This window comes from Akanthomyces muscarius, chromosome 5 (genome assembly GCF_028009165.1).
Source record: "Akanthomyces muscarius strain Ve6 chromosome 5, whole genome shotgun sequence".
In the NCBI taxonomy this organism is placed as follows: Eukaryota; Fungi; Ascomycota; class Sordariomycetes; order Hypocreales; family Cordycipitaceae; genus Akanthomyces; species Akanthomyces muscarius.
In genome coordinates this window covers 3,601,795-3,627,458 of record NC_079245.1, presented here as the reverse complement: position 1 = coordinate 3,627,458, position 25,664 = coordinate 3,601,795, and the positions used below count along the sequence as shown (strand labels likewise).

The 25,664-nt window shown below is 52.5% G+C and overlaps 7 protein-coding genes across 7 annotated transcripts; 4 read left to right on the top strand and 3 right to left on the bottom strand.

Annotated features, from left to right (window-relative positions):
• Positions 1–139: 139 nt before the first annotated feature.
• On the bottom strand, positions 140–501 carry LMH87_010542 (uncharacterized protein; the record flags this gene model as incomplete). The annotated part of the gene is made up of 3 exons (XM_056197715.1): positions 140–173; positions 235–365; positions 454–501. 3 exons carry the CDS (start codon positions 499–501, stop codon positions 140–142), a joined length of 213 nt encoding a protein of 70 aa, XP_056054737.1.
• Positions 502–820: 319 nt separating this feature from the next.
• LMH87_010541 (uncharacterized protein) lies at positions 821–1,713 on the top strand (the record flags this gene model as incomplete). Its single annotated transcript, XM_056197714.1, has 2 exons — positions 821–996; positions 1,056–1,713. The coding sequence occupies 2 exons, from the start codon at positions 821–823 to the stop codon at positions 1,711–1,713; spliced, it is 834 nt and encodes a 277-aa protein (XP_056054736.1).
• Positions 1,714–2,286: 573 nt separating this feature from the next.
• On the top strand, positions 2,287–3,219 carry LMH87_010540 (uncharacterized protein; the record flags this gene model as incomplete). Its single annotated transcript, XM_056197713.1, has 1 exon — positions 2,287–3,219. One exon carries the CDS (start codon positions 2,287–2,289, stop codon positions 3,217–3,219), a length of 933 nt encoding a protein of 310 aa, XP_056054735.1.
• A 99-nt stretch (positions 3,220–3,318) lies between these two features.
• Positions 3,319–4,308, bottom strand: LMH87_010539 (uncharacterized protein; the record flags this gene model as incomplete). Its single annotated transcript, XM_056197712.1, has 1 exon — positions 3,319–4,308. The coding sequence occupies one exon, from the start codon at positions 4,306–4,308 to the stop codon at positions 3,319–3,321; it is 990 nt and encodes a 329-aa protein (XP_056054734.1).
• A 1,181-nt stretch (positions 4,309–5,489) lies between these two features.
• Positions 5,490–7,717, top strand: LMH87_010538 (uncharacterized protein; the record flags this gene model as incomplete). The annotated part of the gene is made up of 2 exons (XM_056197711.1): positions 5,490–7,093; positions 7,144–7,717. The coding sequence occupies 2 exons, from the start codon at positions 5,490–5,492 to the stop codon at positions 7,715–7,717; spliced, it is 2,178 nt and encodes a 725-aa protein (XP_056054733.1).
• A 317-nt stretch (positions 7,718–8,034) lies between these two features.
• LMH87_010537 (uncharacterized protein) lies at positions 8,035–8,494 on the bottom strand (the record flags this gene model as incomplete). The annotated part of the gene is made up of 2 exons (XM_056197710.1): positions 8,035–8,305; positions 8,379–8,494. The coding sequence occupies 2 exons, from the start codon at positions 8,492–8,494 to the stop codon at positions 8,035–8,037; spliced, it is 387 nt and encodes a 128-aa protein (XP_056054732.1).
• Positions 8,495–8,926: 432 nt separating this feature from the next.
• Positions 8,927–11,653, top strand: LMH87_010536 (uncharacterized protein; the record flags this gene model as incomplete). The annotated part of the gene is made up of 4 exons (XM_056197709.1): positions 8,927–10,336; positions 10,390–10,551; positions 10,599–11,027; positions 11,078–11,653. The coding sequence occupies 4 exons, from the start codon at positions 8,927–8,929 to the stop codon at positions 11,651–11,653; spliced, it is 2,577 nt and encodes an 858-aa protein (XP_056054731.1).
• Positions 11,654–25,664: the final 14,011 nt, after the last annotated feature.

Sequence of the window (25,664 nt, the reverse complement as noted above, 5' to 3'; positions counted from 1 at the left end):
GATCGACAAGGAAAATCCGCGCATAAATTGAAGCGCCGAAATGCTGTCTTGCTCAATGGTTGGATCAAGCATGGCTGGAAGTGCCAGCTCTATATATACATCGCGTCGTACAATGTCCCACCCAATTCCTCAGTAGAACTTAGTTCTTCTTCTCAGCCTGCTCAATGAACTTCCTATAAGGCGCGTTAGCATACGAAACTCGGTCGTGAGCCCGTCGATGGGGAAATATCGCACTTGATAAAGTCGGCCTCGTCGGAGCTGCCAGCGTTGATCGGGGGAGCAGCGGTCGAGGCGGCAGGGGTCTTGGGGCCCGACGCGACGTAGTAGATACCGCCAGCAAAGGTGGCGAGCCAGCCCATGGCGAGCTACGGCATTGCATTAGTATTCGTGTCGCTATCGCGGGAGCCAGGTGCTTGAGCTAAATTGCTCCCCAGGGGGGGCCGCTGGACGTACGTAGTGGCTGCCGACTTGACGGCCAGCAATAGTGTATGTGGCGACCATTGTGAATATACTTTCGGAGACGAATTGATGGGATTAAAGTACGAAGCGAGTCAATTGAACGATGCTGGGCGTTGAGGTTGCTGGTGGAGAGGTCAGAATTTGGGGAGTTCCGTACGCCTGGAAGCACTGGCCCGTAACGCGGCTATACCTCGGCGCCCCAATCATCGAGCTTCCGAGCACCACTATGTGTCGACGATGCACCCGGCAACTCCAAAGCTTAATTACTGCATCATCTCAGGCTATTTATCGAATATTCTCTGTCTGGGCCATTCGCTGTTTTATACTTTACTCTCGGTCTGTTTAAGAAATACCGCCCAAAATGCCTTGGTGGGGTAAATCGGAAACGCCCAAGGACGAGCAGCCTTCCAGCGCCAACTCCAGCACCGAGGTAGACAAGCTCCCGCCTAGAGAGAAGCTGCCCGCCAATCTGCAAAAGATTGTCGACAAGGCCAATGCAGACAATAGCAACTTTTTTGACGATGTGAAAGAGGGAAAGTAAGTAATTTTTACCGACGTCGTTCAGCGAAGGGCTCAGTTACTGACCTTGCGCCCAGCGGCCCGGATTCTACGGAAACCAACCTACGATATGCTGCCTACGCCACTCGCCTTCGAACGATTATGCTCTCTGCGCATCGATACGTCGCATACACATCTGACATCGGCGAGTCGTTTCGTCCTGTAGCACACCCCAAGGTGGTGCGCGCCGCCTACGGTATTTCGTGGCTGTACCTCATTGGTGATGTCAGTCACGAAGGTTACCGCGCATACGTCCACAACCAGAGAATTCTCAACCCTCAAATGGAGCTCACTCCCCATCAGCAAAAGATTACGGGTCTTCCCGCGACGGTTACTGAGCAGCTGACACCGGGTGTCGTTCCACCACTCGAGGACTACAAGACGGTCATGGTGCAACGAGGTATTTTCCAAGCCCTTGCTAGTATGGGACTGCCGGCCTTTACTATCCACAGTGTTGTCCGTTATTCTGGACGGGCACTGAAGGACGCCAAAAACGCGACCATACGCACTTGGGCGCCCATCGGACTGGGTCTAGCTGTCGTTCCCTTCCTACCGTCCATGTTTGACGAGCCCGTAGAGAAGGCTGTTGAATATGTGTTTCACAAGGGCTTTGAGGCTGTCGGGGGCAAGCAAGCAGTGGGCAATGCACCTGTGACAGGAAGAGAGGCCGAACTTGGAAAGGTCAAGAAGGAATAAGCTCCATGGTGTGTTACCCGGGAGGAGTTACGATTTCTATTCATTCTATGTTTCTCTGAATTACAGCGCTCAACTCTTTAATTGGTATATTATATTGTAGAAAACTTAAGCAGTATTTTTATTTTCAGTTTTCCGGACCGTTCCGCGGTTGTATCGCACTGCCGCGCAGTTTAAAGCTGGCTGCAGTAAATGGGTTGAACTTCAGCGACGGTAGCTTTGGGCATTCGGAGTTCAGCCCCAGCCCCTTTCAGCTCCCGAATTAAATGGCAAATCTTCTGTGATCAGCTGCCACCTTGAACTAACAACTGGTTTTTTTTTTCAATAATAAAGAAGTAACATGTTGCTTGTCGCCTCACGTGGCCGTTGCTGGCTTGGCGCAGCGTTGTTCCACTCTGAAGCGCATCGCCACACTCACTCACTGGGCGGCGCTTCTAGACGATTCGCCGCACGTTGGTCAGCACCACATCGCAATCCCTTCTGCCTACGCGCGCAACGGCCACAGGGACCTGCGGGTGTGGCAAATCATATCACAGTATCTTTATATAAGGCATAATTGATCTACATTCCGGCAAGATGACGTCTCCCGGCCCCGACGCACCTGAAGAAAGCTACGTCATGAGAGACAGAACCGACGCCACGTTAGTCGGCAAGCACTGCCAATATGAGTACTGCAACCAGCTCGACTTCCTCCCTTTTTACTGCCAGTCGTGCAGCAAGACATTTTGTCTGGACCACCGCACAGAGACGGCGCACAAATGCGGCAACGCGGGTGCTTGGGCCGAACGCCGGCGGCAAGCCCAACTGAGCAAATCGTCGATAGGCGGCGCCGGCGGCAAAACCCTGAGGGATAAGACGTACGAAAAGCCATGCGCATCTCCAGAATGCAAAACCATGGTTGGGACGTCCTTGACGCCAGGAGTTCACTGCCAGACTTGCAAACGTGATTACTGCCTCAAGCATCGCCTCGGAGAGGATCACGATTGCAAGAACTTGACACCGCTCGGCTCGCGGCTTGTGCCAGTCGACGACATCACCAAGAAGACGAAATCTGCTCTTGACAAGCTAAGAGCCTGGGGGAGCGCCAAGAAGGAGCAGGCTGGCAGAGCTCTGCCGAAGCCTAAGCCGAGTTCCACCGCAGCGAGACTGGTCGCCGTCAACACACTGAAGAAGTCTGCCAAGGGAGATGACAAGATCCCTTCCGATAAGCGAGTCTATTTGTATGTGGAGGCCGAGGCCGAAACTGCAAAGGCGAAGTTTCCCAAGGGCGCATTTTTCTTCTCCAAAGACTGGGTGGTCGGCAGAGTCCTGGATGCGGCCGCAAAACAGCTGCAGGTGCAGAACATCAACAACCAAAGCTCGGATGAACGGGACAAGCTCCGGGTGTTTCACGTAGAAGGTGGAAGGGTGCTGGAGTTCAACGAAAAGGTCGGAGCATCATTGCAAAGCGGAAACACCGTTGTACTTTTGAGGGGAGTTGGGCCGGCTCCGGATCTCATTGAGGCCTAGCATACTGCATAGCGAGGTGTTGTTTGGGCAAGATTGAGGGTTCAGGTCATTGTAATTTCGTTATTGAATAGTGCTCTGTGATAGCAGACTACAAAGTAGCTAATCAGTCCCATTGCGCTTCACTTCCTCCTCCAGAACTGCACGTAGTTCCTCGTACATGGGCCCGAGCCTCTGCAGAATAGTGACTGCGGCTTCGTCACGCTTCTGGGTCAAGGGATATTGCAGAGCCCCAATAGTCCGTGCAATGCTGTCCATAATCGTAGCTGACTTAGTGTAACCCACACGCGATAGACAGGTCGCAGCATCGATACTTCGTCGTGCCCCGACTTGCACGGCAAAGTAAACCAGATGGGCGCGCATTCCATCGGTCAATCCGACTTCAATCCTGTCGCATAGCCATTTTGCTGCAGCTTCATTAGCAGCTGACCCCGAAGGCATGCTATCAACGCCGGTAGCCTGAAGGCTGATGTGCTTGAGGGCGTTGGGGATGGAGCGTAGAATGACGTCTTCCTCATCCAGGGCCTCAATCTGCCTGAACTCAGTTCTCATGGTGTATGATTTGCCGTAACCAAGCGAATCAGTCTTCCAGGCCGCCATGAACTCATGAAGCGGCAGAGTTGCGTATGGATGACCATGAGGGTCGTGCATCTCAATAGTGTCGTTGTCGATGCCAAGTACCACGACGTAATGGTCAGCACCAATCGCACCGTGAGCATTCGGCTGATGCTTCAGCAGACCCATTTCAACAGGGCCAACAAACACTGGACCGTTTTGCACAGCTGTCATGAGGGAGCGTAAGGCATCATCCTCATCTTTGCCAACAACTTCAGTGCAGCGCCAGCCCATTGCCTGCAGAGCATCATCAAAGCTCTTGAGAGGATCCCAGCCATATGGATCGAAGAAAATGAGAGGATTTCTGGGGACATTAATTATCTCCATGCCAAAAGCAGACGAGGTAGCAAACTCAATGACGGCCGTAGAAGGAGCTTTGGCTCCAAGAACAGTAGCGAACGAATTGGCATAGCAGTAGGGGCCACTGCCGACGTAAGGGGTAGACCTCATGCCTTCGGGATAAATGCTGGATTTCATTTCTTGCAAGTTGGTTCTAAATGTGTTTGAACAGCGCGAGGATGATGCTACATGGGGAACTCGACCGCTTATATGGTGTCAGTGGCCTCGCAGTGTTGTACAGTAGAACGCTGCCCAGAATCTGCCATTATTTTACCTAACCTAATCAGGTTTGTTTTTATATTAAAATTGCACAATAACAGTTAGGAAGCAATTGCTATTGCTCAGCTCCCCCGCACGCGGTGCTGAACGTGGCCAGTAGGGAATTTGGGGCGGAGCTACAGCGGCCATGGGGTGGCAAGTTGTTCTCTGGTTAACGCCCAGGCTGCTAGGGCCGGCGGTGGTGCGTGAGCGGCCGATTGCAGCCCAAGCTTGCGGCTGACATGTAGGAGAGCACTCGCAAAAGAGCAGAAAAGTTTGACCGTTGCAATCACTTCTACCATGTGCCATTTTTTAAAGTCTAGACATGTCAAGTACTGCCTCTGTTAAACGTCGATAATATCGCCCGTGTAAATGACGTCACGTGTGTTGGCGCCGATTCGCGTTTTCATAGTAGGGTGAATCCATCTGAACCGCTCACTCACAAGTTGCAAAATGCATTATGCCAACCTTTTCCTTTCAAAATGGTTTCATGAGGCAATACCTCTATCCATGGCATAATTATGCCACCACACGTACCGCGCAAGCGCTTGCGCAGCGCGTCGCCTGATGCAAAACCGCGGAACAAGCGAAAGCCTACTCTCTACGATGATCTTGATGCATCAACCGCATCGAGTTCGGCACAAGCGGCGTCTGTGTTCTTGGCAAACAACACAGATGATGATAGTAGCTCTCTGTCGTCTCTTTCTGACGATGAATTCGAAGACGTGCCCGCTGCGAAGCGTGCGCCCCCTGATGCTGGGAATGATGACGATGACGACGATGACGATGCCGAATTTGAGGATGTGGTGGCCCCGAAAATGCCGGCAGATCAACTGCCACATGTGACAGAGGATCTCGAATTGACTCTCATCCGAGATGACAGAATCTCATTGACGAATCCGTTCGGAGAGAAAAGAGGACCGACAAAGAGAGAAAGACTGGTCCGTAACGCAACACATCGCCTTCACGTTCTATGCCTCCTTTGGCATAATGCTGTCCGAAATTCCTGGCTTTGTGACTCAGAGCTTCAAGCAATCATGCTTTCGCATTTGCCGCCGAAAATGTGGGATGAGGTCGACAGATGGAAGGAGAAAAGCGGTCTCGTGCAGCCCACGACCGGCAAATCCAAGGGCAAACGCAAAGGGCGCATTGCTGCGAAAGCAAGAGACTGGGACAAGAATGCCGAAAAACTCGAAGAAGGGGTTCCCGACATGAGCAACGGGGATCCTTTGTTCAGGCTCGGCCAGGCTTTGATGTCTTGGTGGAAGCAACGATATCGCACCACTGCGCCAGGTCTGCGAAAATGGGGATATATGGCACTGGAACGCCTTGATAGGCTCCACAAGGCATATGCAAATGAAGAGCAAGACGCTAATAGATTCGGGGAAAGGCTGGAGAGTATCGACGATCTTCGACAATGCGCTTCTCGATGCGAAGGGAGCCGGGATGTTGGCGCATATCTCTTTGTGGCGCTTCTCAGGGGACTGGGCCTGGAAAGTCGCTTGGTTGCAAACTTGCAGTGCCTTGGCTACTCATGGACTAAGCTGGAAGATGCAGAATCCGAGCGCAAGGATGGCGACCTGCGGCCCCCTGCAGCAGACCTTACACCCAAGAAACAGGCCAAGTCGAAAAACCATGGCAGTGAAAAGACTAACGATAAGAAGAAAAAGCCCAGAAAGTCAACACAGGAACAGTCTCCAAAGGATGCCGAATTGGAACTCGAATACCAGGACTCCGATGATGAATCTGTAGTGGATATGCAGGTGACGCCTGTCAAATCGAAGAGCCCACAACAAGCCAAGATTGACGCAGATCTTCCATATGCAAACTACTGGACCGAAGTACTGTCTCCAGTAACGGGTAATTTCCTGTCCATCGAGCCAGTAGTAAAAGGAGTAGTTGCTACCAATCGCGAGCTCGTGGAGTCTCTTGAGCCTCGAGGTGCCAAGGCCGACAATGCGCGTCAAATCATAGCATATGTGGTTGCTTACTCTCCTGATGGTACAGCCAAGGATGTGACCGTCAGGTATCTGAAGCGACACATTTTCCCAGGACGCACCAAGGGCACAAGATATCCGATTGAGAAAGTCCCTATTTACAACAAGCATGGGAAGGTCCGTAAACATGAACACTACGACTGGTTCAAGTCAGCCATGACAGGTTACAGGCGCGGTGACAAGAAGCGGCCTATCACCGATCTGGACGAGCTCGAGGACGATACGGATTTGAAACCGGCTAAGCCGGAGATAAAACCCGTACATGAAGGTGAAGAGACCCTGCAATACTACAAGCAGTCGAAAGAATTCGCGCTTGAGAGACATCTGAAGCGAGAAGAGGCTTTGCGGGCAGGCGCCAAAGCAGTCAAAAAATTCCAAAATAAGGGCAAGGGCAAGACAGAGGAAGAGGATGTGTATTTGAGGTCCGATGTCTTGAACGTCAAGAGTGCAGAAACCTGGCACAAGCAGGGAAGGGCCCCTCTGGATGGGGAAGAGCCTCTTAAGCGAGTGCCATATCGCGCTGCAACCACCAATCGCAGACGTGAACTCCTGGAGGCAGAGGCAGCAACAGGACAAAAAGTCCTCCAGGGCCTATACAGTTACGACCAGACCGACTGGATCATACCGGAGCCCATCAAAGATGGTGTCATTCCCAGGAATGAATACGGGTAGGTGACTTTGACATGATAAATGAAGGGACTGACTGACCAGAAACCAGAAACATTGACTTATTTGCCGAGCACATGTGCCCAGAGGGTGCTGTTCATGTGCCTTTCAAAGGAACTGTCCGAGTATGCAAGAAACTAGGAATCAACTACGCCGAAGCCGTGGTGGGTTTCGAATTTGGACACCGCATGGCAGTACCAGTAATTCAAGGCGTCGTCATTGCAGAAGAAAACCACGACATGGTAATGGAGCAGCTTCAGCAAGATGAGGCCGAACGAGCGCGGAAAGAAGACGAGAAGCGGCGAAAAGCTGCGTTGGGGCAATGGCGCAAGTTTATCATGGGCATGCGCATCGTCCAGAGAATTCGCCAAGAATACGGCGAGATTGACGACAAAATGTCCGTCTTTGGCCACAGCAGCAAGACAGGTCCCGCCGGCGCACCAGAGCCTCCCGTGATGGACAACGATGAGAACATGGCAGGGGGCTTCTTGCCGGAGGGCTATGAGGAAGAAGACGAGGGAGAGGGTGGCGACGGCGGCAAGCCAAGTACATCGCACTTTTTTCCTACTGTTGACGAAAATGAAGCAGACGATGACGGTGATCTGGTCTTGGAGCATGAGGGCTAAATGGAGGCGAATTTTACCGAGACCTACTTTGTAACAACATATGTATAGCAGGGAAGACCCCAGAAGGCCGAAGGCAAGGACACCGCCACGGGCTGTAGAAAGGCGTTGGGTGGCGCAGCATAGAGTAACTGGGCAGACGACTGGTCGACTCATGAGCATACTGGGGGACCAGACGGCGAAGAACGAAGACATGTATAAGAGCCCCTATCTAGTAGAAGAAGAAAATGTAGATTTCAGTCTGACTTGAAAGCGCTAAATGATATGCATCAACTGATGCGTTGGAGATAAATCGAAGGCAAGGTGGAGTGGTCTACCAGCTACCGCGAGCGACCGAATTTCTCGTGCCACTTGCCAACATTTTTTGTATTTGGGTTGCGGTCCATGATGATCATTTTGTTTATGCGCTCTAGCTCGACCGTCTCTTTGATCGTGGCGATGGCGGCGACGCCTTGTTGAGCCGAGGCCGCGTCCGGCGCGCAGGGTTTGATGAGAAACATGCCGTTGGAGGTGTTCTTCTGTCTGATGTTGTAGGTGTGCTCCGGGCTCCGCAGAGTGGCCATGTCATCGGCGCCGGGCTCCAGGTAGAGCCTGTCCCCATTGGTTGTTAGTTCCAGCTTGCGCTCTGTCGTGGTGGCTTCAGGTGTCTTGAGGAGCAACATACACTGGCGGGCTGGGGCCTTCGAGCAGCGCCTCGATCTCGGGAGGGAGCTCGATGAGGCGGAAACCTGAGCTGTCAGGGACGCTGTAGAAAGGCAGACCGTCGTTTTGGCTCGACATGGTGACGTTGCGGATGGTGTGTGAGTGGAAAGACTTGAGGCAGCGCTATGAGATGACAGCTCTGTAGGTGGGGGTGGCGATGTGTGACCGACTGAAAGGGCATATACATTTCCTAGAAATCTCAGAAATCCAATCAGCTGACAAAAACCATACTGACCGAAGAACAAGTCAAAATCACTACTCGCAAACAATTGGATAAAGGTTTAGCTGCATATCACGCCGATATTGCAGCGCAACCGGGCCTGTCGAGGTGCCGCCCCACAGGTTGGTTGGTGAAGCGCGTAAAGTGGTAAAGTGGCACTAATTATTGAGTCGAAGCAACCGCGTCCCATCGCGTCTTCCACAACGCCAAAACTCCCTGCCCTCGACGGATCCAGCGAGCGATGCCACTACCACGACAACTGCCATCGTAAGAGCCACACCCCGGGAACCATGGCGCAAGAAACGGCTGCCACGGGTGGAAACAAACGATCGCGAGACGAAACCGACACGCTGTCGCCGCCCAACGCCGACCTCGAGCTGAAGCGCCGGAAATTCGAGGACGCCGCAGCCCCCGACGGCCCCAGCCCGGGCAATCGTCTGGCCAGTATCGCGTCTGCCCTGTCGGGGGTCTTTGGATACAACCGATCGACTCCTGATCCCAGCCAGGAAAACATTCCTCCTGGTGATGAAGAGAGCAAGCCTTCAAGACCACTACCACCACCACCACCACAAGCTCCAGTCACGGCAGCGCCGCCGCCGCCGCCGCCCGTGAATGCTGCTCCGGTAGTCCCCATGTCGACGCAGACCCGCGTCGCGGCCGTTCCTCCATCCCGCATCGAGATCCGAATTCCCACCTCAAGGCCCGCGATAAAGTTAAAGGCGCTGAAAGGAACGAAGTGGGACACGGGCGAGGACAAGCCGTCGCCGCGGGGGAAGGCGGCTGCGAGCAAGCCGCCGCCCGCGAGAAAACCTGCGGCCAAGCCAAGGGGCCGAAAGAAGGCAGCGGCTGCTGCTGCGCCAGCTCCTGTAGCTGGACCCGCGCCAGCGCCTGTTAGGAGCCTCGAGAATAGTGCCGATGTGCCTCAAGCTGCAACGAATGGCACTGCAACGAGCGGCATAGCGAATGGCACAGCGGCGACTGACATCGCAATGAACGACATCGCAACAAATGGCACTGCAACGGATGGCCCCGAGCCCGAGCTGGCTGTTGTTAGAGATGCCTCAATTCCGGCAGCAATCGACACACCCACGAAGAATCGACTATTCTCTCCCGTTGCTGCTAATGTGCCAAAGAGCATTCTCACTCCTACTAAGAAAAGAGGTCCGCGGCCGAGCAAAAACGTCAAATTTGATGGCAATGGCCTGTTCGATCACATCCCACGAAGTACTAGCGCCAGAAAGCCTGGAAGACCAAAAAAGCTCGATGCACCTGTTGATGAAATTACTTGCGGCATCTGCGCAAAACCTCATTCAAAACCCCCAAACGAAATTATACTATGCGACAACTGCGACTTTGCAGTACATCAGGAATGTTACGGAATACCAGAGATTCCGGAGGGTGATTGGCTATGCAAGTCATGTACACAGGAGGATGTACTGAAACTTCCCAAAGCTGAACCGGGACTTACTCCTGTACCAGCTCCCCTGACTGTCGAGGTTCCTGAAATTCCAAATCTGGATCGCCATCTAGGCGCCATGCAACGCGTGCTGCTGGATCGCTGCGCCGGTCGCCGCCGCATACGCATGTTTGGCCAAGTTGAAGCGAGCGAAAAGGTTCGGCAGCTCGTCGAGCAGACAGTACTTGCAGGAGAAGGCAACTCCATGCTGCTTATTGGACCAAGAGGAAGCGGCAAGACTACGGTATGCTTCATCATCCGCCGGAGACCTGATATACTCTTTCTAACATATTGTAGCTCGTTGAAAACACGATTGCAGATCTATCGCAGGAACATCGACAACATTTCCATGTTGTTCGCCTCAACGGCTTCATACACACTGACGACAAACTTGCTCTCAGAGAAGTTTGGCGACAACTAGGCAAAGAGATGCGAGTCGAAGACGACCTTCTCAACAGAGTACGTATTGTTGCTACTATTCCATGACCGTTGCTGACATGGTACAGTCGAATTATGCCGATACGATGGCATCATTACTTGCGCTACTCTCTCATCCATCTGAGATTTTGGGCCAAGATGCAGGTGTTACCTCGCAAGCCGTGGTGTTTGTCATTGATGAGTTTGACATGTTTGCAACTCATCCCCGCCAAACGCTTCTATATAACCTATTCGATATTGCGCAATCTCGCAAAGCCCCAATTGCTGTGGTAGGGTGCACCACACGCATGGATGTGGTCGAGATGTTGGAGAAGCGCGTCAAGAGTCGATTTAGTCACAGATACGTATATCTCTCCCTTGCCAAGACACTACCGGCGTACTGGCAAGTCTGTCGGCAGGGACTGATGCTGGGCGAAGCCGATGGAGGAAAAGAGGGACTTAATGTTAGCCTGGAAGGCTATACAGACTTTCAGAAATACTGGAACCACAAGATCGAGGTATGCAGACCCGGCTTGAGGTCGAGCGTTGGCTAATTCCATCATTGCAGGACCTCTACAAGCACCGCCAATTCCAAGACTTACTACAGTACCATTATTACACCACGAAATCAGCGTCGGCATTCTTCTCCGAGTGGATTTTACCACTTTCATATCTGTCGCCGAAGGACTTGACTCTGCGCGTGCCTACAGTTGAGTCGGAGCTGACCTCGTTGGCACCTCCCGACTCTCGCATGCAGCTGCTGAGCAGCTTATCGGAGCTTGATTTGAGTCTGCTCATTGCTGCGGCAAGACTCGATATCGTGGCACATACTGATACGGTCAACTTCGCCATGGCCTACGACGAATACAGCTCGCTTGTGGGCAAACAGCGCGTACAGTCTGCGTCTTCTGGCCTCCTAGCTGTTGGTGGCAATGTCCGCGTCTGGAGCCGCGGTGTTGCGAGTACTGCTTGGGAACGACTGGTTGGGCTTGGCCTGCTCGTTCCATCGGGCATGGGGGGCGGACGAACACTGGGCAGTGGAGGCTTAGACGGACGTATGTGGAAGGTGGATGTGTCGCTGGAGGAGATTCCAGCTGGAGTGAAGCTCAGCGCCGTCATGGCCAAATGGTGTCGCGAGATCTAGACGCGGCAAGTGGGCTGGTACGGGATGGTATTCGGTGGAGTTGGAAATGGAGAGCACTTGTTTATGGGTTGTATATTATATGATAAAAGCTCATGCTAGAGGCATATGTAGGCGTTTTTCCTTTAGGTGGCAATTTTTGCATTGAAATATTCCATGCCACTTGCCACTCTTCCGTCCGTAGTTTCAGCTCTGCTGCGACTTGCCAGTCAATGCTTTGAAGCCACTTCTAAGTTGCTAGCAGGGGTGTGAACTGGCTGATCAGAATACTATGATACTTTTAGGCAGATATTCAACAAAACAGTGTATACAGGAGCAGTGCAATATGCGATGGGCATCCTAACGCAAATCAGAAGGTGAATATATGAGGTTGACTGCCGTGTAGGGCGTGAGACACCTCTTGCATACCCCCAAATGTGGCGCTACAAGTGCGGCTCGGCAAAAGCCTTGGAATAAACGAGCCAAGACTTTTTACAAACAATAACGTCAAGAGCGCACGAGCCATGTGAGCGCGTTGCTTCAAAGGGGTCAAGCATACTGTGGCTACTGTCGGCCTACGGACCTTGGTAGTTGTCGGTCGGCCCCGAACGCTCAATCTGGGTTAAAATGCAAAAAAGGGGAACAAGTAAGATGCTAGTTCGATCGCCCAAGCCTTAAAAAAGAGCCGCCGAGGAAGCGCCCTTCCTTGCCCTTGTTACATTTGGCAGCTAGTTTGTGCTGTTGACTCTACTTCTGTCACCGAGGACGGCCAAGAAATTTCTTCGGTCAGCGAATAGCAGGGCGCCGGATGACGATTTCCTACTCTCCGAGCAGGGAGGCGCAAGTGGTATTTTGTGGCCGTGGCTCCCCGGACTTGGTCCAGATATCCTGGGAGATGCCACATGGCGCTGTAACGTAGCTCGAACGACTAGCTTGTGCCTCACCGGGAATGACACCTTGTAGAGAAGTTGAATAATCATCAGAGGTGTTCACTTTTGTTTCAAGGGTAAGGAATCGTTTTGGGCCATTTGCATATATGCATCAGACGCGATCTGATCTTACGTGGTAGCACAGATGATGCTTGCCGATTGACGCCAATTGTTGTTTTCTTACAAAGGTAAGCAAGGCCCCGATTTCGGTGTCGCCGTTGAAAAGGTAATCGACGGCCAGAGCGAATCAGAAGAAGTACAATCAGCAGAGTGATCAGCTAGTTGGCATACCAGTAAGCATTACAGCGCCCAACTATGCAGCCTATGAACAATAGCGCAAACTGCTCCAGCAGCAAGCAATTGGCCTAATTACATTTGCGAGGCATTCTCAATTCTTTTCTTCGATGCATCTATCCATCATTGCATATTTACTGGTTACAACCCCCAGGCAAAAGGCCCAAGCCCGTTGGCACGCCCCGGCGTTGCGCCATGAACTTGTTTCATATTTTTAGAGGCGTGCATCTGTGTGGCCTCTCTTTTCCCATTCTTATCTGGATCCGGACATTGGATTGAAGAAAGACTTGGGGCAAAAGATCCGAACAAAACGGCAGGGATCTTCCATAGGCAGCGCCACGCTCCCTTTGTGCCCTCCGTTAGACAGACTGTACAGAATAGGCCATCACCCCCGCGCCGTGGCACACTTGGTCGGCGCAATGGTTAGCCCGTCAACGCTTTCTGTAGAAAGCCCCTCGCCGCCGCCACAGCGTGGTGAGGCTTGCTGGTGAGGCTGGCTCAATGGACTGATTCGCCTCCTTTACTTCCTCATGAAGCCAACCGAGGAGAGGTCCGTGTGCTCTTTGCTCAACTTTGCTCTGGCCAGTGCGCTTGTTGAGATATCCCTGTCGAGTCTAGATCAAGGGCTCGTGCTAACAGTAAACTCAAAAACTTAATTTTTTTTCAACCGTTCTGCCCATGTAAAAAGTAAAAATTCGCGGTTGCATCTTTGTTGCTACTGTTACTACAGGTTTGCGGAGAAAGTGAGGAGAGAGTTTGGTGCTAGTCAGTGATTGCCCCTCGCATTGCCGTGTCGCCCGGTAGAGCACAAGAGAAATTGCATTGTTCGATCGATGAGATACGGCGCGCCCCACGATCGTCCGTCAAAGCAGGTTGTCCAACGTCGGGCGCAAGGGCACAGATGGCCGACACAGAGCCTTTCTGAAGTAAATGGTGGCTCTGCTTTGAATGGAGACTACTGCAGTGCTACGGTGGAACACTAAAAAAACAATTGTCAACGAACATGCCGGTGAACGAGCAGGTATGGGGTGTGTCCTGAAGCCGCCAGGCACCTTGATCTCGGTACGACGCTAGCACATGATGGGATCTTTTGTAGTGCAGAATTCCGGGAAGCCACACGGACGTGTGCGCCAGTAGCAAGGCCAATTGGAATAGGGGTGATGATGTTGCAACCCCAAAGCGGCACTGTTATTATTACTCGATTGCCATTCAGGGGCGGGCTGCAGGAAATCAACCAGGCAACGTATACGAAAAATGACTCGATCGCCGCGACATTTTGTCTGATGGGATTTCAGGGGGCTTTAGTCCACATTAGACTCTCTGCCAGCTGCATCAGAATGCACGTTGAGGACTCGCAAACGATAGCAACTCACCAAGCTCCTCTTCATGTCTACTCTCGATCTTTCGTTGGCATGTGAAATCTGCGCTGGTAGTGCCCGAGATCTTAGGATTGAACGTTGCATTCAGGCATGTGAGATGACTTAGCTCGGTGCTTCTTTAGTTTCACAAATTAGATCCAGCGCAATGGCCGAGAATGGCAACCCTGACGTGACGGTGCAAGCGCATGCATAAAAAAGGTCGCCCTAGGAGGCGGGATTGAGATTGCGTCAATTTGGGGTGAAGGCATGGAATTTAAGAAATGAAGTCTGACGCAGATGAAGAGGGCATAAAATCCGTTTTACTCCGACTACGCTGTCTATTATTGCTCATACATACGCAAACTAGTGCGGAGGCCGCGGCACGGTAGCCGGCCTATAAATAGCTGTGCGTCGATATTTAGACAGCATAATAATAGCCATTGCCGAGTAAAATGCAGACTGACGCAGAAGAGGGGCAAATGAAAAAGAAAGACAAAAAGAAAAAACAATCCATCGTGTGTACATGTGTCATTTCTAGCCGCTCGCCGGCATTGATCCTTTGATCTTGGCAACCCTGGCTTTTGCGCGTATAGCTGCAAGCTGCAGGTCGATGGATGCTGGCCGATGCAGTCAGCACGAAAAAAGCCCAGGCTCAAGATCCACTGGGCACACGAGTGAATTACAGCAGGGAAACTTTGTGAACGTTGCTCATGAATCATACACCGTCATATTGATCGCCATATAGAAAGAAGAAGAAAACGCAGTTGTAAAGATGACAAGATGGTTACAGTCACCTGTTAACCGCGGTGGAGCCTTCACGCAGCGGTGAAGGGCATAAACGGAGGTCATGACACGATCACTCGGGCGTGTAGCCGCGATGTTTCAGAGTAGCTACTCAGAGCAAAGGCATATGGATGCCCATCTACAGCCCGCGAAGAAACATATATGAGAAAAAAAAAGAGAAGAGCAAGAAAAGAAGCAAGGTCTGGCATGCCACATGAGCTGCAAGACAAGGATTGCGCCCAGCCCTTGGCTGCATCTTCAACGGGTGTGGCGTCTTTGCAACGGCTCAACTGCATATTCGAGGTATCACATAGCTGCATCAGCCCAATACGCCAGGTTATTATGGAGCAAGCGAGCAGTCACCCAAAATCCGTCCCAAATGGCGGTGTTGCCCTCATGGCCATGTGCGTGGCCTGCAGGCGGCTTGGTATGCACTCTACGACCGGCGGGGGCAGGATGTGGTGTAGAATGGGCAGCAAGCAACGTCATAGTCAGCTCAGGCGTGGAGAACGGAATATATACATCTACCAATACAGCTGCTGTTACCTTTGGGGCACATGCCTCGGTTTTTTTGCTGCATGGACTTATTGAATGGTGTTGCCGGGAACAAAGGCGACTAGTTGTCTCCGAGTCCAAGCACTTTTTTTCTTTTCTTTTGCCGACTACCGAGACTAGAGAACTTTGAGTTGATGGACTTCAAATGCCGAGATGCTGTCAGGCAGGAAGTGGCGAACCCCTCCCCGTGGCGTTGCAAGTATACGAGCAGAGATGCAATGAGATCGACAATGACATGCCAAAAAAATTCACCGCAACTTGCGACGCGCTGTGCGGACATTTCATCTCATTCTGTTACACCCCTCCTCATCTTTTGCCGTTTCCGGTCGACGGTTGTCGGTGCGGTATTGAGAAACGTGGCTGACAGGGGTGGTATAAAAACGCATCAGATGATCAAGGCCGGTTTTACATTGGCCTCATATATACACTTCTTTCCTTCTCCAGAACAAGGACCCTCGGCAGAAAGAGGGTCCCCTTTTTCCACGGCCGCACCGTTTCTTGGCGAACCAAGTTTGTACGCCTATTCATTTATTTACTCCCCACAGACACTACCTGTCAAATTGTCGGAATAACGCAGAATCTGCTCAACGGTTGGCTCATAGCCGAGCCTGTGGCGGCGCCACACATACACTCCTTGTCCCCTGATAATAAACGGGTTTCGTTTCCTTTCTCTGGCGCCCATTGCCTCGCCACAAGCTCATGAGATTGATTAAACAGAAAAAAACATGCAGACAAGGATGTGGTGAGAAAGTAGAAATGCTAGCATGGTGCAGCGCCGATGCACCATGACTGCATATTCGCATATCGGGCACTTGGGGGCTGCCTCGAGGTAACTAATAGCAACTTAAATACCGGCCTAAATCTGGATCCCCGGTGGGAGGGGCGTGCGAGCGAGAAGCGCTGGATGATCAACAGTAGAGTTACATGGCCGGCGATGGTCTCATTTCGAAGCCATCGTGATGCTGGGCTTCTTTTGAGAACCGTGGTCCAACGGGCAGTCGGTGTGTAGTAAACAAACGAGGTGGCCCTCTTAAAAGCCAGTTTCGTTGCATTGCGAAAGGGACAAAAACAACGGCAGTGGACCACCAACTCGCCGTCGGGCTGAGAGTCGAGCCCTGGCGACGCGCCACATGGGCAGACGAACATGGTTCCGCGTCCAGAAGAACGAAAGAAGAAGAAGGAAAATGATTGGACAAAGTGCTGGTACAAAAAAAAAACGGCGTGTAATTTCACACGAGTCAATCAACTGCCTTGATTTTTTTTTTCGTTCCGAGAGTGGCTCGTCGCCCAGGCTCGGAAAACAGTGCAATTATTACCCTTGTTCTCGTCTGATGGCGTTGCTTTTCTTGGCTCTGCACAAGCCCTTACCCATGCAGAAAAAGGGCTTGGATAGAAGAAGAGACGGAAACGCTTGGATGGTTCGTCTGTACTCTGTAGCAGTAGCCATGGAGATTGCCCATAAGCAGCCCTACATGCCCAACTCTGACTTGAAATGCCAATGAATGTCTCGCCGATCTGCACCAAATCAGACGAAGAAAGAGCAAAAAGCGAGCGAATTTTGTCAATGGCATTTGCGGAAATAACACCCCATTGGTCACGAGCTCATAAACTCCGGTTTATTTCTCTCCCTTCCTTTCCTTTCCTAGAAAGGGCTCCTCTTTGCTCCTCCACAGCCGTGGGTGTTATTTTATGTGATGCGGTGTGTTCAAATACATGGCGCCTTCAGAAGGGGGGGGCGTGAGATTTCCCACGACGGCCTCCTCAGCCCCGTCGCGTGGGAAGTGCAGATTAGACCCAGGGAAAGAGAGAGGAGGATTTCGGTGGCTTGCACATGGCAAAGTACCAGGTACAAAGGAGGCGGCCGTGGAAAAAGAGGGTGTGCTTATTTATTAGCGTGGGGGGGGGGGGGTTTGATGCAAGATGTGAGCGCTCTTTTGAGCGAGGATGCAAGCCGCAGGCTCCAACTCGCGCCATTTCGCCAATGAGGTACGTTGAGGGATGACGTACTATACAATTGCGTCTAGTTTGTCTTTCCGTCTCCTGTCGCCCGATGCGAAAGCTTGTAGGGCCACGTAGGGCTGTTGTTTAGTTACCTGCGGGCGACAGCCTGACCGAGCCAGTTGTCCAGCAAGGCTCCGTGGCTTCTCTTGCAGAGCGTGAGTCCAAGCCCAAGTCCACATATCTGCTCCAGGACAGCTTTTTCCTCTCCATCGTCGGCTATGATGAAAACGCCCCGCACATGCCGGCTACAAGCATCCCCGAAATCCTGTCAACGCCTTCTTTTGCCTTGAGAGCGCTGCGTGGGCACGACAAGCCTGCCCGCCTGCATGCCTGCCGGCAGCGGCTTTGATAGCCCAGCGCCCCGCGTGGGGGGGCTTTTAATCACTTTCGAACGTTGGTGCATATGTGCAACGCAATGTGCATGGCCCAATTTGCGGGCTGTGGTGGTGGCGCTGCCCGCGTGCGCAGAAAAATGTCGTGTTTTCTCGCGGTGCGACATGTTGCAGAGAAGACGCCACCACGCACGCCTTTCCGCCTGGCCAAGCACCTTGCCTCCTATGTCGGTGGAAACGAGGTGCATGAAAGCGCTTCTCTTCTCATACCATTCCCCGCATACCTTGATAGGACACAGGCAAAAAACGGAAATTGTGCTCCATACGCCCGTGGCTATTGAAGCCACCTGTGCTTCTAGAAGCCCAACAGGTGCTGTTGTGGCTTCATTGTAAAATTCGATTCCGTTTTTTCTCTCGGCTATGAGATAGTAGCCGGGATTTGTTCCGCGATCTTGCCGTTTCCAAAGGCCAACTCGACTACCAGTACCAACAAGCACCCATATTGTTGCTGCTGTCGTACAAGTGAAAGCTCCGGCCGAGTTGCAGCCCTGGTTGAGCTGTCCTTGGTATCCCTGGCCTCCGCACTCTGTAGTAACATCGCGGGTGGCCCAAGTAAACTCTAAAAGCGAGTGCTGGTGGTGGCCCCTGAAGCACAGAGCCTCATGATTGGTGGGCAAATTCTCGAAGCAAGAGGCGGCGCCAGTGTGAAATAGGACAGGCGTTGTTCTACGCTAGGAACAAGCCCCAAAGCTCAACGAAAACTCCCGTCTTGTGCCCGGCATTTGCACAAGGCGTGATTCAACTATTGCTTTCGTCTGGTGGCAAGATAGATGCGCCGGAAACAAGGGGTTCAAGTCCGTTTCTGGTAGTATTGGATCATTCACCACCATTTCCTATAATGTATATCAAATTCTTCTTTCTGGTCAATGACATCGGCCAACGTGTGTGCTTGGCGGCACCATGGGCCGTATTGCCGACACGGCTAAAGCTAAACCCGTCTCTCTCCCGCCTGTGCGCCTCTCTTGTGCTTTTCGGAGGGAAAGCTCCCGAGTCATTGATAGTTTGAGAATGGAGTTGCGAGTTTGGATTCTCAGAAAATGTCTTGGCTAAGCGAGTCTGATTTTGTCAAATGAGGTAATTGCGAGAGAAGCCAGCATGTCCACGTTTGTTTCGCGCTCTTCCACCATTCCGACTTTTCAGCGCACCACTTTCTAGCTGATCAAAGCGTCGAATGTTCTTGGCATCTGGGGCGGGGGGAAGTGCGCTCTACTGGTCGAGCAATACCGGCGACGGGGGTGAAACTCTGCAATTGCAAATAGAGTGGGAATAAGACAACAATAGGGCTTGAGCGTTGCTCGACGCCGACCCGCTTGCATGGAATAATAAAATAAAAAAAGGACGAAGTATGCAACTGCGCTGGGGGCCGAAACGGTCACTAAGGAGAATAGCCACATGGCAATGGAGCGGTGGCAGGGGGTTTGACTCGCGCGCGTGTGGAAAGGGCGGCTTCTTTGGGATGGGCTACTGCACTGCACATACGAACCCTTTTTGGAGCTGTCATTCTCGCTTACAAGCAACATCAGCGTGGTACATGTGTGATTTGCCGATTGACCCGTGCTCAACGCTCGCAAGCGGCAAAAAGCGACCGTTCTGCCCAGAATGGCACAGACACTGAACGTGTCAAGACTTGTACCTCTTTTTCTCTCGTCGTACCGCAGACGCGTCGAACCCAGCGAGCGTCGGGCGCAGGGATGAGACGAATGGGGGCGCGAGATACAGCTGCGCAACGTGTTGACTTTTGTCCGTTTTTGTACGACTCATTTGTTGTTCCTGGACCGTATGGGCTGACCATGCGGCTGGTGTAATGGGATAATGTTGGCCGCAGCCGGTCATCTTGATACAGCCAAACCTAAAAAACCCAGTGTGGATGCTTCTTTCAAAGTCAGCCGCCACCCGATATACTGGCACATTGGTACACGGCAATGTTCATTGAGTACTATCCAGGGATCTGATCCCGGCTTCGGCAGTTTCTCCCATGTGGCGGTGGAGAATGCGTGCTTTATATAGGACTGGTTAGAAATGGAAACCCCGACAAACAGGACATCAGGACCTCTCTATCAATCAGTTCCCGCCGGTCTGCATATCGGACTTCAGGGTCCTGATTGCCGGCCAAATTGCACGTTGGGGTGTAACGACGCACAAAGGCTTTCATTTTGCATTGCACGATTGCCAGGAGCATAGGGTACCGAACCACTGTCGAAACCAGAAATGCCACAAACATAATTGGATGCAGCAGACGCATGTTTTAAGAGCCGTCTTTTTACAGCGTGTGTCGAAAGATGAAACTGGCCCGCCCCCGGCCTTTTTTTTATGCTCGGTGTTTGTGGCACAAAGCAGGGAATGAGGCAACTAAGCTTTCTGCGCGCGCAAAGCTGAATTCACTGACCAATGAAGTGCAACGAGGAACGCTGAAGCATGGCATGATGTGCGTGCAGCGTAGGTGCCGAGAGCATCGCGCCATGGGCGGCTGGGTTCGACGGATCCCTCGGAGCGTTGGCCACGGCATCGCGCGTTCCCGAACCGGTCTATCCATGGGTCGAATGCAAGCTGATGGCAGACTGCGATTGATGAGTGGCGCGAGGCGTGGGTAAGGGCCATGAACCTCGGGCGGTGCTGCAGCGAGGCCGATGTGATGGGGTGGCAGTTGTACCAACTACCGGGAACTACCAGTCGGTCAACCAACCAGTGATGAACTAATTTAAAAAAAAAAAAAAAAAAAAAGATTCTTTACAAAATACGGATGTTAACGTCGATTTATCGTATCACCCGTTATCTGATCTATCATTTATTTTCTTCTCGTAAATTTTTTTTTTATAAATCTATCAGGGCTGTGTACTGTGGTCGCGTCGCATCACTGTCCATCACAAGAGCCAAGCTTTTTACGACCCCGGCATTTAGCAGTTCTATCAATAGCAGCTCGCGCCCAGCCAAAAGCCACCGCTTTGCCCGTAATAGCTTGGGCTTTCCTTCATGCGTGGCCTGTCCTCGTGCTGGGCAGGACGCGTGGCTGGCTTTGGGCTGGGGGGGGCTTTGCTCAAGGAGCAAAAACCCACGTGGCAGATGCCGTCAGTGAGTGGGGCCAGTCCAGCCACGGGGCGGGCAGGATGAGCCAGAAGGGCAAGCCGGCATTGCCAAGAGGCCAACGTGGTTGCTGGGGAAAGCATTCAGTTCGTCTAATTGGCTCTGTTGCAATTTTAAACTTTTTTTTGAGCGTCAACAATCTGTTGGTATCCTCTCGATTTCTTTATTTATTCTGCCATTAAGAAAAGAGGCGACGCCCAAGAGGGGAATAGGCAGACCCACTCCAAATCTTCACACCCCTCTACCCCTTTAAAGTCATTCAGCCCTTCTCCACTGCTGACGAGCCCGGATAGATGCATATGCAAGATGTACTTGCCCTCCCTATTTCTGTCCATGTCCAGGGCTGGCTGGCTGGCTGGCTGGCTGGCTGGCACATGGATTGGCCCGGCCGAGTCGGACACCGCCAGATGTTGTTCCGGCGCTGTTGATCGGCAACCCTCTCTCTCAGTCAGCACTACGGATACGCAACATCTGGCCTAATAAACAGCACTGGGGAGTAGCTAGTTGACAAGGCAGGGCTGATGCAAGCCGGGCCTTGGTGGCGGTCAATTCAACTTGGCCTGCGGCAGATTTACTCTGCCAAGGAAGAGTAAACACACTGGTTGGCTGTTCGTGTCCTTGATTCCTCCTTCTAGCGCCTATATTCTGTCTCTTGCTCTCATCAGCAAAGTCTCGGCAGCTACGGAGCTGTATTTGTCAGTGCACGAAGAGCATGTCCCCCTGTGCATTGCCGAGAAGCAATTCACTCTGCTCCGTGCCCCCAACGATATTGAAGCCTTGTTGTCTCTTCCCCAAATTGACGATTCTCGCTCGGTTGCTCGTGGCTGGACAGGCCACTCCCGTGCATCTCGCTACCACCGCCGTCCGTCATGCACCCCCCATGCTGCCACAATGGACGGAACGTCCATAACCGTTCTTGGCTTTCTTGCGACTGGGGACGCGCCCTCTCTGGTTCTAGTCTAGTGCCAAAAAGCCGCCGCAGCCAGAGGGGGGAGTGTGCAGCTTCGGTTACACAGCAGCTGAGCACAATCTCCTTTTCGCCCATCGGGCCCAGGACTCTCTTTCTCTCTCAATTACCCGGCTTCCGGGAAATCCCCAAGATGTGCAAAAAATTATGCAGCCCCCCTTCTGCGATGCATCAAGCCCCGACATTTGACACAAGGCAACAAGCGCGGAACAATGTCGCCTCATTGGAGTGGCAAGACAATTTAAATGAATTCATTGTGAAGGACTATAAAGTGCGTCTGCGACTTGACTCATGCAGTCACCTCGTTGCTCTCTGCGCCAAAATCGGCGTGAGTCGGAGCAGGCTGGCCTCGGCCGAGAATCGCAAACCGGTGCAAGATCGCCACGTGGTTTGCTGAGATGTTCCAGCGCAGGGCCCTCACTCTGACGCACACGCACATGGCTGTCCTCCTACGGACGCTCCTCTCCCCGGGGACACACTGCGGCCGCTGCTGATTGCAGAAGTAGCTGCATGTCTACTGCATGCCATCACCGCAACAATCCTTTTTTTTTTCTGTCCTACACTTGACACAACATGATATCACATACGGCCCGCCGAATGTCACTCGTCTTCTCCGCTGCGGTTTTCGCTTTATTGCAAGGGCTACCGGTAGCTGCAGATGCTGACCGTTTCCCCGCCATTCGTTCTCTCATCCTGCGTTATGTTTTATAGCAAGGGTACGGCATCTCCACTAGGAAGGTCCCTGGTTTTATCCCCGATGGCAAGGAGAGGGCTTGCCCAGGAGGTTGCCTCGCTCGGATTTATTAATAATCGGCGTTAACAGGGCTTTCCATCTTCGCCCATCTAGCTCAATCCAAGCCACGGTTTGGAAAAATTAACGTGTCGTGCAGGGAACACGCCTTGACACACCACGGGCTGCGGGCTTACTGTGGCTTGCTGCTGAACCCATGTCAGCCATGCCTCTTTGTGCGTTGCTGAAAGCCGGTTCTTTGAATTGTTTGCTTCGAAAGAGCGGCGTGGGAAGCGGAGCCCCCGTTGACGTTGACCCGCACGCTTGCTTGCCTTGCCGAGTTTGGCAGACATGTCTCAGTTCAGCATGTCACTCGCTCTGACATGCAACGCAACGAAACGCATCCATCCGCCGGCTCCTTTGAACAAAGAAGATCTTCCATGAGCTCGCCGGCTGGCAGGCCTCCACATCCCAGCGCTGCCCAGTTTCCCGGCCACGGGCCGGCAAAGGGGGAGTTCCGCATCAGGCATGGCGTCCCAAGGCTGTCGTATGAACCGGACGCCCGCTAGACCGCAAGGCGAACGATTGCGCCGCCTGTCAGTCTTCAAGGCGACGCCCAACCTCCTGTGACATGTGTCTCTGGCTTATCTGGACAACACAAGGACTTCAAAGTGTTGATTTTTTTTTTGTTGTATTTACATGCACTAGCCGTTGAAGCGGTGAATGGCTTCGGGCCCCCCGGCCACTCTTGTACCGAGGGAGCGGCGTCGTTGCCAAACCGGCTTCGAGGTTCGCGCACGAGCCTTTACAGGGCACCATTGCGTGCAACGGCCCAACAAAAGATATCATATATCTCTTCTTTACGACAACGCCCTTGTATTCCAATGAAACGGTTTGCAGCCATCGTCAATTTTCGGCTCCTACGCTCGGCACCTTGACAGTTGCCGGTTTTCGTTGCCGACGACTTATTTTGGCGATCTGCTTTGTTACAAGATGCAGCACATGTCCAATTCCCCCTCCTTTCCCACGCCACCCACGGTATGTTGATATCCCGAGTGCGTGACAACGAGCAAGCCGCGTTACCCAAAACAGGTTTGAATCATAGATTGCGGCTTTCAGGAGGGTTGCATGTCCATGCGTCCGCACTAGCCAAGGCTACCCAGACCGTCGGGCTCTTTGCGAGATGACACATCCCGAGAGCCCCGATTCCTGCCTTGTGTCGTCGATTTTGCTGCATCCCCGCTAGCGTTTTGGCCCCCCCTCTTCCCTTGCTTGCGCTCGTGGGAGGTGGTATTCTCCCGCAACCCGGAGCCTTGGCCAAGCAAACCAAACAAGCTGCTCGATGACCTCGTATTAACCCTAGTTAGCGTAGCTGCTAGTTATGCCGGCTTCTCACAGGTGCGCCAGTGAGCAATTTCACGATACCCTGGTCTGGAAACCCTAGCCTTGCCACGTCAAAGACGAGGTGCTGCCATGTTTCGAGGCTGCACGCCAAGGATCGACAAGCCTTTTTTTAGTCGTCAAGACGCCTTGCGACATGGTGCAGGTGCATTGCATGTTGGCTGCCGACAACGCGGATTTGGACCCGGCATTGGTGGCATGTTTTGGCAAAAAACGTCAGTATTTCTCCGCGTATCGCATTTTTAGGGTTGCATGCTTTGCAAGGGGTGTGTGCGTATACCTCAGCCTCGTCAATTGCATACATGTTGCAGAAAAAGATGCCCTCTTTACACGCCTCTGCATGTCTTGGTCTGAAATGATTCATTCTTATGTCCGGTTTTAAATGCTTGCGAGCTCTCTCCGTTTTGACCTCTTCTATTCATCTGTGTCGCTGTGGAGGGGGGAGCGCAGTGGCCGTGTTGCACTGCAAGCCGCTTAGCCTTGTTAGCAGCGACTGTCCCACGTCCGTAACGTCCGTCTCTTACTTGGCGTCTTGCTTGGTCAAGGTATAGTGTACTTGGTTGTCTTTGCCTGAACTCATTCATCAAAGATGGGCTTTTCTTTTTCCTTTTTAGCTCTCGGCAGTGCTGTTGTAGGAAGCTAGGCTTATCGCATGTCTCACAGTGGCGCCATGATTCCGCTGTAGGAAGGCGGCGGGGAAGACAATTTGCGGGGTGTCAAATTTACCTGCGTCTCTCGGGACGGGGCCATTGCTTGTGTGGATATTGCCGAAACATTCGGAGTAATCCAATCCTGGTTGAAGAGCCAGGCCAAAAAAAAAAAAAAAATTGAATTGGAGCACAAATACTCCGTGGACGCACAAGATCTAAGACAGTAGTTGCGCCTCTTCGGGCTCAATAGTTTCAAGACATGGGGACCCGCTCCGCCTGGAAAATTGACGGAAAACGGCCGCGGAGGCTAATCAGACAGGAAAGCTTCTTTTTTGTGCGGACGTGCGGGCGGGCGGCGCGGGCGTGCGTGACAAAGGCCCAATGACAGGTCACGATGTTATTTGTCAAGACTCCGCTCCGTGGTGGCATGGAAGAGGGTTGTACCGGTGGCTGATGTGGGAGCAGAAGAGAATATTGTCCTTTCGAGGTTCCTGGGTACGTGCTCTGCAGCTAGCTAGCTAGCTAACTAGCTAGTCTCTACGGTGGCGCTCTTCATTGTTTTCTTGTTGGTGTCTCGTTCGAGATGAAGCGTCCCGGACAGTGTCGGGGGTCCTTTTCGGGATTCCGCAATGGACCGGTGTGGCTTGAACTAAAAAGTCGTTCTGGGCCGCGGCATCTGCTTTTTGCACTACTGCTATGCACCGTTCACCCGTCCAACGTACTGGCAATTGCCGCTGCGATGAGGCAGGAAAGGGAACCCGTTGTGCTGGTATAGACCGGTTGAGCGTCCGAGCGGCCAATCATGGATGCCACGCGGGAATCTCCGGCGATATATTGAGCTCACTTACACCAGGCATGCCAACCACTCGGTAAACCCCTCCCAATCGATAGAGT